The following is a 14,224-nucleotide window of genomic DNA, read 5'->3' on the forward strand; positions in this document are numbered from 1 at the left end:
GGCTGTTTGGTTGCCTAATTTCATTTTTTTTAAGATTACTGATAGTGGGATCATCGCGATGATGAAGAGAAGAGGTGAAAGTGAATCACCCTGGAAAATTCCTCACTTGATATTAACCATTCCGTAGATCTCATTCCCTACTGCCAACTCAGTTCTCCATTATTATTATTATTATTATTATTATTATTATTATTATTATTATTATGTTAATCTTTGGTGAGATTCACATTCTTTGGGGCTGGTTGGTAACTCAACAGCTTGAGTCTTAACCAAAGACCTAGGAACTGTTAAGGTAACATCGGAGGATATAAGCTGTTCCAAGTAGGGTGGTTTATTATTGTTGTTGTTGTTGATGATGATGATGATGATGATATTGTTGTTGTTGTTGTTGATATATGTGTTATCTTTTTTTCCCTTTCCTTTTTGTGGTATGCCTGGAGAATACACTGTATTCAAAATATATAAATAAATAAAATCTTGACTTATAAAAGAAAAAAAGAAGTTGTGAGTGCGAGTTCACTGGAGATTTTCAAGAAGAAACATATTGAGCTGAAACCCAAAACATTTCTGCCATGAATTCTACCTGAAATTTATAATAAAGGGAATATATATTTAATCATTCATGTATTAACCGCAGATAGAATTGTGTTTGCACAACATTGGAAAAGTGTAGAGATTCCTATTGATGAGAAGGTAATAAAGAAAATGTTAGAATGTGCAGAAATGAAGAGATTAACATTAGCCAGTTAGGAGAAAGAGCAAACGGAATATTATATGATTTGGGAAGTATTTTACCAATGGTTGGAGAATTTTTTTTAAAAAAAGAGCTTGTAAATGAAGAAAGCTAAAAAAAAAAAACTAGTCAGAACACTTAGAAAGAGATATAAACCGTTCGTATGTATATAATGAGAATAATGGTGTTTAATGTTAATACGCTATTATTGCTAGAAGATATTAAGAAGAAAAATGGAGAGTTCTATAATGTTTAAATGCTCAATATATTATAATACTAAACGTAAGGAAATAATGTTAGTATGAACTTGAAAAATGTGGCAAAAGAGGAACGGTGTTGCACAGATATCTTTGTACCCAGACGACACACTGCAGAAGGAAAGATGGATGGTTTATTTTTCTAATTGAAAAATAATAAAACTCTTTATAAAATAAGAGAGAGAGAGAGAGAGAGAGAGATTTTTCAAGAAGAGAATTTACAGCCATTTATCCAGACTCCAAAGTTTCTTCCAATGGTAAGGGCCAATTCTAAACCAACAATGTTTTACACACAGAGAGGCACACACACACAAGTACACACACAGAGAGGCACACAGGCACAAGCGCGCGCACACACACACTCACTCACTCTACCCTGGCTGCCGGGACTCACTGTGTGCGGAGTGTGAAGGCTGCACTGGTGATGGAGGTGGGCAGATTCAATCCTTTGGTGATCTCCCGCCAGATCTTCTTGTTGATCACTTCCACCAGGCCTCCTTTCTCGGTCACCAGCCGATAGAGCGAGTAGAGATCCAGCACCTGCTTGGCCATGATGGGGATCCGGTTCACGGGGGTCCCTGGGAGGGAGGGAGGGGGGAGGGAGGGAGGGAGGGAGGGAGGGGGGAAGACGGGCACCACACAGGAAAAGGTTAAAAAGGAAGAAGCAGCCACCCAAATTCCCACCTGGGGCCACTTGAAGATGGGAGAACTTCAAGTCCCCGCATTCCCCGGCTGGCTATGATTTTCTGCTGATTTTTTTTAAAAAAAATGTGGTGTATTTTTTTTTTTAATTAAAACAATTTCACCCCCAGCATGGCAATGTTGTGTAAATTTATTGTTTTATAACTTGTTGCCACTGTTTGCACTGTGGTATATTTGTTGAATGGCAAGCCACCCAGAGTCATTGGTGAAATGGGAGAAAGAAAGAAAGAAAGAAAGAAAGAAAGAAAGAAAGAAAGAAAGAAAGAAAGAAAGAAAGAAAGAAAGAAAGAAAGAAAGAAAGAAAGAGAGAGAGACAGAGAGAGAGACAGAAAGAAAGAAAGAAAGAAAGAAAGAGGAGAGAGAAGGAAGGAAGGAAGAAGAAAGGGAGAGAGAGAAAGAAAGAAAAGGGAGAGCGAAGGAAGGAAGAAGAAAGGGAGAGAAAGAAAGAAAGAAAAGGAAGAGAGAAGGGAGGAAGGAAGAAGAAAGGGAGAGAAAGAAAGAAAGAAAGAAAGAAAGAAAGAAAAAATCTTTGCTGAGGTGCACAAACCAAAAAAAAGCAAAATAAAGGAGAAAATTTATAGCTCCTGGTTGAAATGAGGGCTCCTCGGTGATGTCAGAGCTTGGTGGTTTTCTGGCCGATGTTTCATGCCTAGCCCTGATGCTGTTCCCTAGTTGGGTCACGAAACGTCGGCCAGAAAACCGCCAAGCTCAGAGAGCACCAAGGACCCCTCAAAAAGGGAAACGGTTGCCACCCATTGGGGTGGGGGTGGAACCCCCTCCAGCCTGGCAGGGTCACCTCAGTGTGATCTCAGTCCTTCCGGCCAGAGAGGGCTGCAAGGAGACCCCCCGTGTTCTCCTCCGGGGGACCCCAGAGGCACTTCATTAGCCCTGGATGTGCGGTGAAAATCTGTCGATTCTGGCAGGTGATTGGAATTGATTTCAGTTTAGCGGCTGATGCAGGGGGGGCTGGCAAAGAGCGTGCTGGGAGGGGCAGAGGCTGAGGGGTGCTGTGGGGTGCTGTGGGCGAGGGGGCTTCCCCCCTCACCACCATGGCTCAGTGATTCAGCTGGGTCTCTCAAAGTCAGAGGGAAGTCAGGATCTGGCCAGATAAGACCCCAATTTGGGGGAAGGCAGCCTCTGGATTTGGGGGGGACACCCACCCTCCACCAAGGAGGAGAGCAGCAACCAAAAGAGGGTGTGAAATCTACCCCCCACCCCCATTATTAGCCCTGCCCTCTGGACCCCCCCCCCCGCCCCATTGACCACCGAGGCAGATACAGATACCCGTCGACCGATGGCTACAATTGAGCCCAAAATGTCCGTTGTTAAGCAAGGCAAGTAAGTTTTCTCCCATTTTACACACCTTCCTGCCACGGTTGTTAAGCGAACGCCTGAAGTTGTTAAACGAATCGTGCTGACATTAAGTGAAATCCGGCAAATCCCACCGACTTCGCTTCCCAGAAGTCAGCTGACTTCACTTTAAAATGTCACTCACATGACCCTGAGACCGTCGTAAATATGAGTCCATTGCCAAGCGCCCAAATTTAGATCACGTGACCATGGGGATGCTGCAACGGCCGTTGAGTGTGAAAACTGGTCGTAAGTCACTTTTGTCAGTGCTGTTGTGATTTTGAACAGTTATTAAATGAATGGTTATGTTAGAATATAAAAGTAAAGGTTCCCCTCGCACTCATGTGCTAGTCGTTCCGGACTCTAGAGGGCGATACTCATCTCCGTTTCAAAGCCGAAGAGCCAGCACTGTCCGAAGACGTCTCCGTGGTCTTGTGGCCGGCATGACTCAAAGCCAAAGGCGCACGGAACTCTGTTCCCTCCCCACCAAAGGTGGCTCCTATTTTTCTACTTCCATTTTTTACGCGCCTTCAAATTCCTAGGTTGGCAGAATCTGGGACAAGGAACGGGTGCTCACTCCGTTACGCGGCGCTAGGGATTCGAACCCCCAAACTGCCGACCTCTCTGATTGACAAGCTCAGCTTCTTAGCCACTGAGCCACCACGTCCCTAGGTTAGAACATCATGGAATAGCAGAGTCGGAAGAGACCTCATAGGTCACTTAGTCCAACCCTCCACCCAAGCAGGAGACCCTACCCCATTTCTGGCAGATGGCAGCCCAATTCTCCTCTTGGAAGCCTCCAGGGATGAAGCTCCCACAACCTCTGAGAGACCAGAAGCAACGGATGGGACCTAATCAAGGAGAGAGACCCTAGGAAACCTAAGAACTTCAAAACTTCGTAAGGTATCGGTGGCATCTACCACTGTCAGAATGGCTAGGATGTTCCCAAACCGATTGCCAGAGGGCTGGGAGATGTGGGTATAAGCAGGGAACATCCTACGACATGTGGTGGACTTGCCCCACAAGGCTGGAAAATATTGGCACAAGATAAGGAAGTGGCTGGAAGAGATAACCGAGCGAAGGATAATAGAGCGGAAGCTGGAATTGTTTATTCCTGGGAATCTTTGATGGGAAAATGGAGAAAAAAACTACAATACATAATATTACACATACTAACGGCGAGTAGAATCGTTCTAGCACAGAACTGGAAACACACAGATACCCACCCAGAAATGATTATGAGAAGGAAAATCTATGAATGTGCAGAAATGGATAGACTGTCTATGGAAACGAAGGAGAGGGAAGAAACCGAGTATTTTCAAATTTGGAATAGATGATATTCCTGGCTTGAGAGTAAACATAAAACTTAAGGTATAAAGGGTGAAAGTACAATATATATAGAGAGAGTATTTAAATAAGGGTATAAGGATAGTGATATAGAGATAGAATATTTTGCAAATAGGATTGTTATGAAAAAAATATGGACACTGATATGGAAAAGCTGTTACAAGTGTAAATTTCTCTTTTGCCTTTTAAATTATTAAACTATTTTAAAAAAAAACCTTGACGAGGTATCACCACACTATCAATAGGAGATAACCCTCAGCTCAGGGGCTTCTATTCCCTTGAGACCCTCGGTCAGGGGTGAAATTCAAACGTTTTTACTACGGGTTCTCTGGGTGTGGCTTGGTGGGCGTGGCAGGGGAAGGATCCTGCAAAATCCCCATTCCCTCCCCACTCTGGGGCCAGCCAGAGGTGGCATTGGCTGGTTCTCCAAACTACTCAAAATTTCCGCTACCGGATGTGATTATATAAAGGTATATTGTTATTAAACAGATATTTGTTATTAAACAGACAATCAAGAATGTAAGGGAATTAGGTTTATTGAAAAAAAAAATATTAATTGTAATTGAATATATCTTGTGCAATGAAAGTGAGGTGCCTGGTTATATTAGATGAAAAATCTGTGATTGTAAATGTAATTGAGAATATGGGATGCAAAAACACTTGTAACCAAAAGACAGGCTGTATGTAATGGATGATAAATTTTTTATGTTGTTTTTTTACGTTTAAAAATAAAAACAAATTGCAAAAAAAATAATAATCCGCCACCGGTTCTCCAAACTACTCAACATTTCCGCCACCGGTTCTCCAGAACCTGTCAGAACCTGCTGGATTTCCCCCCCTGTCCCCGGTGCAAACCAGAAGCAACGGTGCCTGGGGAAAAAGATCTCAAGAGATGACTCCAAAACCCAGGAGCCCACCGGTGGCCGAGGGGGAAGAAGAGAAGAGGCTCGGGGAAATGTCCAGTCCTTCAAACGGACCTGGCACAAGCACAGGAGCAGCTGCCAATTCGAAACACAAGAAAAGCTTTTAATTTATATCTTCCTTTTCTTCCAGAAGAATTGCAAGAAAAGAGCAGACCTGGATGAATTGGGGGGGTGGGGGCGCGATCGAAGCCCATCTATTTGGAGCAAAGACTCAAAAACGGCTGTTTCTTTGCTCCCTTAATTTATGGGCTCCTTATTGGCTGGGATGGTCTTCAATCCGCTTGAAAAATGACTGGCTTTATTCTTTCCCGGCTGCTCATCCGGGCTGTTTTGTCTTGAGAAAGTGGGGAACGGATCAAGAGGAAGATAAAAGAGAGAAATGGCGAGTGTGCAAAAAAATGGCAGGGAAGGAAAAAGAGAGAGAGGGAGAGAGAAATGGTGCTTTGGACTCCGGAGCAAAGAGCAAAGGCTTGGGGTTTGGGGTGCAGCCTTTGTAGAGGGGTTCATGCAGGAAGCGGTTTGCAGGTGAGTATTTGGGAAGAAACGGCCCTTATGGTCCTGGGCACCAACGGTTTTAAATCCTGTGCAACTCAACTCTGATGCTGGCTGAGGAATTCTGGGAGTTGAACTCCCCAAATCTTAAAAGTGGTGCAGGCAGAGAAACTGGACGGGGGAATTTTTCTGGATATGGTTTTTTTTTTTCTGGAAAAGGAGGAAGGAGAAAGAAGAGGAGGAGGAGGAGCAGGAGGAAGAGGAGGAGAGAACTGTGGGATTCTTGGTGCTCTCTGAACTTGGTTGTTTTCCTTGCAGATGTTTCATGACCCAACTGGGGAACATTATCAATGCTAGAAGGAAGGAGGAGAAGGGGGAAGGGGGAAGAGGAGGAGGAGGAAGGGAGGAGGAGGAGGAGGAGGAGGAGGAGGAAGAGGAGGAGGAGGAGGAGGAGGAGGAGGAGGAGGAGGACTGAGGGGTCCTTGTTGGTTTCTGAGCTTAATTGTTTTCTTGCAGGCGTTTCATGACCCAACTAGGTAACATCTTCAGAGCTAGAAGAAGTTTATGTGTAAACAGAAAGCAACTCTGCTCCCTTCTAGCACTGATGATGTTACCCAGTTGGGTCACGAAACGTCTGCAAGTAAACAACAAAGCTCAGAGGGCACCAAGGTCTCCATAGTCGTCATTCCCCTCCTCCCAAACCTCCCTCCCTTCTAGCACTGATGATGTTACCCAGTTGGGTCACGAAACGCAAGGAAACCACTCAACTCAAGTGGGTTCCAAGAGGTTCACAGTTCTCCTCCTCTTCCTCCTCCTCCTCCTCCTCTCCACCAACCCCTCTTCCTTTTAACACTGATGGTGTTACCTAGTTAGGTAAAAACATCGGCAAGAAAGCACCCAAGCTCAGAGAGCATTAAGGAGCCTAAGGTTCTCCTCCTCCTCCTCCTCCTCCTCCTCCTCCTCCTCCCTCCTCCTCCTCCTCCTCCTCCTCCTCCTCCTCCTCCTCCTCCTCCTCCTCTCCCCACAGCCCACTCCCTTCTAGCATTGATGACCATAACGTAGTTGGGCCATGAAAGGTCTGCAAGAAAACCGTCAAGCTCCGAGAGCACCAAGGACCCTACAGTCCTTCCTCCTCTTCCTCCTCTTCCAACCCCACTCCCTTCTAGCACTGATGACGTTACCTAGTTGGGTCACGAAACGTCTGCAAGAACACGACCCAACTCAGAGAGTTCCCAAGACCCAAGTTCAGGGGTGGCTCCCTTTCGAGATGAGGCGACCAGAGTGAGTCCAGTTTTAATTCTTACCTGGACCCTGGAGGGTGGGGGAGGAACGACACCACACACACGCACACAAACACACAGACACACACACGGTGCAGATCCCTCCGTGGCCTGCAGGGTGCCCCTTTCCCTGCAGAGCCAAAAGCAGAGTGCAGACCTTCAGCCGCGCAGCCCCCCGGGGGCTTTGGGGAGGGCCAAGAGAGAAGAAGGAGCCACTGGCCGGACAGGCTGGGCCGGCTTGGTCAGCCCTGGAGAGGGCCGTCCGCTTCCTGCCAAGGGTCAGCCAGCCCACCCAGGGCTGAGCAGGGGGAGGGAGGGGCAAGGAGAGCTCCTGAGCCAAGAAAAAGGGGCAGGGGAGGCCCCAGAAACCCCCCCCACACACACACTAATTCCAATGCCTGGGAGAGGTGGGGGGGGGCAAGGAAGAGCTCTTCTCCACCTCTCTTGGGACCTTCCCTCCCCCTTTAAGCCCCCAAACCCCCCCTCCCTTGCAGGGAGAGGAAGATCAAGAAGAACCAGTTTCTCCAGAAACTCCCAGACTGGATAAATATTGTAAAAAACACACAAACACACAAACACAACCTGTTCTGCCCTGGTAGCATCATCACCCAGCAATGCGGTGATTGTGGCAGGACCAACCAATTTGCGGCTGTGAGTCACAAGGGGTGGGGGGTGGGGTGGGGGGGTGGGGGGAGTTCTAAAGCAAAGCAGCCATCAGAAATCCCAGCCTGGCTTCCCAAAAGCAAGTTTCTAGCTCTCATGGAGCATTCTCAGGCATGGCTCATCTAAAACATGCTGGAAGTCCTCAGCGTGCCTCATTTAGTGACCGTTTGGAGTTACGACGGCCCTGAAAAAAGCGACTTAAGACCAGTTTTCACATTTACGACCATTGACTCCTATTTACGATGGTCGCAGCATCCTGGGGTCACGGGATCCCCTTTTGTGACCAGCAAAGCCAACGGGGAAGCCAGAATCACTTAACAACCATGCTGATTCGCTTAACAACTGGGGCAAGAAAGGCTGTAAAATGAGACAAAATTCAATTAACAACAGTCCTGCTTAACAACAGAAATGTTGGAGTTCCATTGTGGCCGTAAATCAAGGCCTGCCTGCAATCCATGAAAGGAAACATTCACATTATTTCGTCTACGTAATCAGTCCAGGCTCCTTCCTCGTTTGACGCCTCCACCCGTGGTGGGGGAAAAAGGATGCCGTGAACGTCATGGAAAGAGGTGAGAGGAAGTCCCGGTTGCAGGTGAACGTTGGTTGTGCAATTTGTACGCTCCTGGTGTCAATTCCCCTCTGCTTCTGATCCTGCTGGGGGAAACTCCCTTTTCACTTGTCTCCAGAGATCCTCAATCATCCAAGGTCCTGGTTCTCCCAAAATGCTTTTCTCTCTCCCCAAGAGGCAACTGGGAGTTTCTGGTGTTTTTCTTTTGAAGGTGTTTCGCTTCTCATCCAAGAAGATTCTTCTGCTCTGACTGGATGGCTGCGAAGGATTTTATATTCCTTTCAGCCATCTGGTCCTTTGCATCCTTTGAGAGGGTCCTTGAGGCCACTTGGACGTTGGTCTGTTTCCAGCAGATTTTTGACTATTTCAACGGATCCCCAAAAATTATGGGCTACAGGAACCATTTGCACCACTCAGGAGACCCTGAGGACACAGAGAAACCCCCAAGTGGCCTCAAGGACCCTCTAAAAAGGATGCAAAGGACCATCTGCCTGCAAGGAGTATAAAATCCTTCCCTTCCCCACTATTCGGTCAGAGCTGAGGAAGCTTCTTGGATGAGAAGCGAAACGCCTTCAAAAGAAAAACCAGAAAGACTTTTGGGACAACCATTTTCACCAACTTGCCAGAAACTTTTTTTTGGGGGGGGGGCATCTTTCTCTCAAGGCTTCCCAGCTGTGGGCTGGGATCAATGCCAGCCTACACTGCAGGGCTCTTAGGAAGCCACGGCTTGCGAGATTCTTTCTTGAAGCTAAGAAATGAATAAGGAGTCTGGATTTTTTTATGGGGAGGAGGAGAGGTCCGATATCAGCCTCCTGGTACTTGAGGGGCTGCCACGAAGAGAGAGGGGGGGTCAACCTATCCTCCAAAGCCCCTGAAGGCAGAAGAAGAAGCAACGGATGGAAACTAACGAAGGAGAGAAGCAACTTGGAATTAAGGAGAAACTTCCTAGCAGGGAGGACAATGAACCAGTGGAACGACTTGCCACCAGAGTTGTTGGGGCTCCATCACTGGAGGGTTTTAAGAAGAGACACAAACAACCGCTTGTCTGAAATGATATATAGCTGTGTTGGCGAATCTTTCTGGCACCGAGTGCCAAAACTGAGCCTGCCTGGGGGAGCACTGGGGACGTATGCGCGGGAGCAAGAGAAACCGGAAGAGCCGTTACCTGGCATGCATGCATCAACCGGGAAGCTGAGCTTCTGCTTCCCAGTGTGCGCATGTGCACCAATCACCTATTCTTCCAGTTTCTGGTGCGCATGCACATGCGAAGACTAGCCGGCTGGCTCATGCTGCCATGTGCACCGGCCAACCGGTCTTTGTGCACACGGGAGTGCTGGAAACTGGAAGAGCAGCTCCTTGGCGCACAAGCGCGCGTTGGGGAGCTGAGCTTCCACTTTCTGGCATGCGCACTGGACACCTGGTCTTCCGGTTTCTGGCAATGGGTGGCGGCTGGAGGGCCTGGAGAAATTGCTCTGCACGCCACTTCCGGCACACGTGCCATAGGTTCACCATCATGGTTAGAAGGTCTCTTGCTCGAGCCGGGGGTTGGACTAGAAGACCTCCAAGGTCCCTTCCAACTCTGTTCTTCTGTTAATTAACCAGCGCAAGGTCTTGCCTTCAGAGGCTGTGGCTGCTCCATCCCTGGAGGATTTCAAGAAGAGACTGGACAGCCATTTGTGCAGAATGGTAGAGGGTCTTCTATTTAACAGGGGGTTGGACTAGAGGACGGTCCCTCCCAGCCCTGTGATTCTACAAGATGCCACTTTGGGCAAGGAGGGCGGCAGCCTCCCTCCCTCTTAAGGCAAGGCCCATCATCCCCAGCCAGCATGGAGGGGAAGCACAAAGTCCAGGAAGGCCGGAGCACAAGGGGTGAGGGGGCTTCAACCCCTCACCCACCCACCCCACCAGCTTCTCACGGGGGGGGGGGGGGTGTGAGGTCCACATTGTGCCGGAAAAGAAGATCTCGTTCCCAGGACCAACAAGACAGGCAGAGGCTCCGCTAAGTGTGATTTCTCTCTCCTTCAGGCAAGGGGGGGGCACCTTATCTCTCCTAGAGGCAATCAATGGGCATCAACAGACCCCCCCCCAGCAGAATCAGCATGTCCCCCCCACCCCACCCCCTGGGGGATTCGATCTCCTGCAGGAGCCTCACAAAGGGCTTTCCAATAGAGCTGTAGAGCCTCAAGAAAAGCTCTTAATTAGCACCCTTATCGCCCGCAGGAGAAGCCACTTAATTAGTTCAGGGAGAATAATGAGGACCAGGAGCATCTTTTGAGGAGGGGGCAGCCCAGATCCTTCCTCCCTTCCTTCCCTTCATTCTTTCCTCCCTTCTGCCCTTCTTCTCCTCACTCGTCTTCCTTCCTTTTCTCCCTCCCTCCTTCTTCTCCCTCATCTTTTTTTCCTTCCATCCTTCCTTCCTCCCATTTTCTCACTAGTCTTCCTTCCTCTCCCTCCCCCCTCCCTTCCTTTTCCCATTCTTTCCTTCCTCCTCCTTTCCTTCCTTCTTTCCTCTCCATCCTCCCTCCCTCCCTGCCTTTTTCTCCCTCATCTTCCTTCCTTTCTCCCTCCCTCCCCCTTCCTTCTCCTTTCCTTCCTTCCTTCCTCCCCATCTTCCCTCCCTTCCTTTTTCACACTTGTCTTCCTCCCTCCCTCCCCCTTCCTTCTCCTTTTCTCCTTTCCTTCCTTTTTCTCACTCCCTTCCTTCTTCCTCCCTCCTTCCTTTTCCTCACTGACCTGCCTCTTATTCCCTCCCTTCCATTTTCCTGCCTCCCTCCCTCCCTCAACTTCCTTCACTTTTCTTCCTCCCCTCCTTCTTTCCCTCCTTCCCTTCCTTCCCTTCCTTCCCTCGCTTTCCCTCCTTCCTTCTCTTCCTCCTTTCCTTTTTCCTCTCTCCCATTTTCCTGCCTTCCTCCCTCCCTCATCGTAATCTGAACTCCTGGCACCCGGCCTGTGCCCTGGGACAGCTGCTGTGTCCTGGGGTTCACCGGCTCCCCACTTTTGCGACCTTCTGAAACTCAAAGTCAATGGGGAAGCCAGATTTACTTAACAACTGTGATTCACTTAACAACTGTGGCAAGAAAGGTCGTAAAATTCACTGAACAACCGTCTCCCTGATCAACAGGAAAGTGGGACTCAGCTGTGGCTGTGAGTTGAGGGCTGCCTGCAGCCCTTCCCAGCTTTGCAGGAGTAATAAGTGAACTCTGCATAAGCTCAGGGGCACTCTTGCCGATAGCATCCTGTGCTTGGCCTTGAGAGACAGGCAGAGGGAGTTGATTTGGCCTGCTCTGGCCTCCATCTTGACTTTTTTGACCACACCCATGGCAGCCCTGGGGTGTGTGTGGGGGGAAGGGGTCTTATTCAGCCCCAGAGCCGCCTAATGGCAGCCTTGATGGAGGACCCTCCGGCCATCCATCGGAAATCAGTGCCGGGTTTTGTTATCGGCCCGATTGGGATAAAGAGGAAGCTCCAGCAATTGAGGGGATTCGATAAATGCTTTAACCTCTGACCTCACCTCCCCCCGCCCCATCAAGCCATACAGCCACCCCCCCAACACACACACACACACACACACACACACACACACACGGCCTCTGACGCCAATCCAGGGGTTGCCATCAATTAGAGCCTTTTGCCAACCACTGGACGGAGGGAACTGCGCTCAATCAGCCCGACAGGCAAAGGGCCAGGTTAATGGGGGGGGGCTAATTAAGTGGGAGGGGCAGGGATTGCTCTGGGAGGGGAAGAAGGAAGGAAGGAAGGAAGGAAGGAAGGAAGGGAGGGAAGGAAGGAAGATGGGAGGGAGGGAGGGATGGATGGAAGGAGAAAATGGGAATGGAAGGAAGGAATGGAAGGAAGGAAGATGGGAGGGAGGGAAGGAGGAAATAGGAATGAGAGGAAGAAAGTAGCAATAGCAATAGCAGTTAGACTTATATACCACTTCATAGGGCTTTCAGCCCTCTCCAAGCGGTTTACAGAGTCAGCATATTGCCCCCAACAACAATCCGGGTCCTCATTTCACCCACCTCGGAAGGATGGAAGGCTGAGTCGACCTTGAGAAAGGAAGGAAGGAAGGAAGGAAGGAAGGAAGGAAGGAAGGAAGGAAGGAAGGAAGGAAGGAAGGAAGGAAGATTTTTTTGATGGGAGGGAGGGAGGGACACACACACACACTCACACACACACTCACACTCACCTCTCTTCTGCATGAAGCTGAAGAGATCGTCCAGGAATTCCTTCCGCTTGGGGTCTCCGTCCAACTCGTAGAGCTGCAGGGAGGAAAGAAACAGTGGGAATCAGTCTGGGGAGGGAGGGGGGACTGACAAGAGACCCCACCCCACCCCGGGTAGCTGGAAGGGCAATGAGGCCTGGCTGAGCCACTCAGACTCGCTTTGCGTAATGAGTTGGGCGCTATATGAACAGGAGAAAAAGTGCAGGGCTAATCCTGTGCATCTCTCCCCCCCCCACAAATTCTGCATTATACAAGGGGTGTTTGTGTGTGTGTGTGTGTGTGTGTATTCCTCCTCCTTGGTGTGTGTGTGGTTCTTTTCAGTTTTCCTCTTAACCCCGTCCTCGAATCTCTTAGTGGTCTCCCTACCACATCCAACCGAGGCAGCTGCAGGGAAAGGCTGCCTTACCCAGTTTAAGTGCCCCCAGTCATCCTGAACGCCCCCCCCCATTGCCCAGACTTCCCCCACCCCAGAGATGCCTGCAGCCTCTGGCCCTGCTGGCTCCTTCTTCAGGGGGAAGAACACACACACACACACACACAGAGGAGACCCTCACTAACACAATTGTTCTTCTGTGAATTTAAATATCATTTTTAATTTCACATTTCCTTCCTTCTCCTCCCTCCCTCCATTCCACCCCTTCCTTCCCCTCCCTTTCCTCCTTTCCTCCCTCCCTTCTTCCTTCCTTCTTGTCTCTCTCTGTCTCTCTGGCCTTTCCTCCCTCTCTCCAACCACCCATCCTTCCTCCCTTCCCTTCCTTTCTTCCTTCCTTTTCCTTCTCTCTTCCACCCTCCCTCCAGCCAACCTTCCTTCCTTCTCCCTCTCTCTGTTCCTCCCTCCTTCCTGCTCCTTTCTCTCTCTCTCTCTCTCTCTCTGTCCCTCAGACCCTCCCTCCTTCCATCCTTTCTTCCTCCTTCTCCTCTCTCCTCCCCCCCTCTCTCCATCCTTCTTCCCTCCCTTCTCCTTTTCTCTCTGTCTCTCTGTCACGCCCGCCCTCCCTCCCTCCCTCCACCCAACCTCCCTCCCTTCCTCCCTCTCTCTTTCATGCAGCCACCCATCTTCTGAGGACCCGGATTGTTGTTGGGGGCGATATGCTGACTCTGTAAACCGCTTAGAGAGGGCTGAAAGCCCTATGAAGCGGTAGATAAGTCTAACTGCTATTGCTATTGCTATTCTAGTCAACTCTGGGCATCTCCTGCTCCAAACTTAAAGCCACAAATAAAATTCGATTAAAACTATAAAACCTCTGTGGTCTTCTGTCCTATTTACTCTTCCTTTCTCTTTCTCTCCTTCCTTCCTTCCTTCCTTCCCTAACCACCAAAATTGTTATTCGCTGTTTTCCATTTGCTGTCCAGGAGAGAACTGATCCCCCCCCAAAAAAACCCCTCTTCCAGCCAAGATGTCCAGAGGTGAACCAACATCAAACTGAGACCCTCTCAGTGGGGGGAGGGGGGTGCCTGGTTTCCCCCTCCAGCACCAGGGGAAGTTTTTGCCATTGCAAAAAATCCAAAACCCAACAATCTGTTTTCCTCCTGGGCTCCCCCCTCTTTCCTTCCAGCGAGAGACCCCTCCTCTGCCCCAGAACAAGTTGTAGGGGCTGTATGGCCAGCTGGGTGGGGGGCGTTACAGTCTGATTCTCCCCCTCCCCAATTCCTGAAGCTCGTAAACTGCAAAGGGCAGCTCCAG

General features: G+C 49.2%; 1 protein-coding gene across 1 annotated transcript in view; it reads right to left on the reverse strand.

Moving 5' to 3' along the window:
- Positions 1 to 14,224, reverse strand: part of ARID3C (AT-rich interaction domain 3C) — an 80,140-nt gene that overhangs the window by 11,693 nt on the left and 54,223 nt on the right. Inside the window, exons 3-4 of the mRNA XM_087715272.1 lie at positions 12,505 to 12,577; positions 1,385 to 1,568 (exon numbers count right to left, since the gene is read on the reverse strand). Coding sequence (XP_087571398.1) covers positions 1,385 to 1,568; positions 12,505 to 12,577 — 257 coding nt within the window. The remainder of the gene's footprint in view (positions 1 to 1,384; positions 1,569 to 12,504; positions 12,578 to 14,224) is intronic.

This window comes from Thamnophis sirtalis, unplaced genomic scaffold (genome assembly GCF_051295495.1).
Source record: "Thamnophis sirtalis isolate CommonGarterSnake01/CBP01778 unplaced genomic scaffold, rThaSir2_p1.2 scaffold_5, whole genome shotgun sequence".
NCBI classification, from domain to species: Eukaryota; Metazoa; Chordata; class Lepidosauria; order Squamata; family Natricidae; genus Thamnophis; species Thamnophis sirtalis.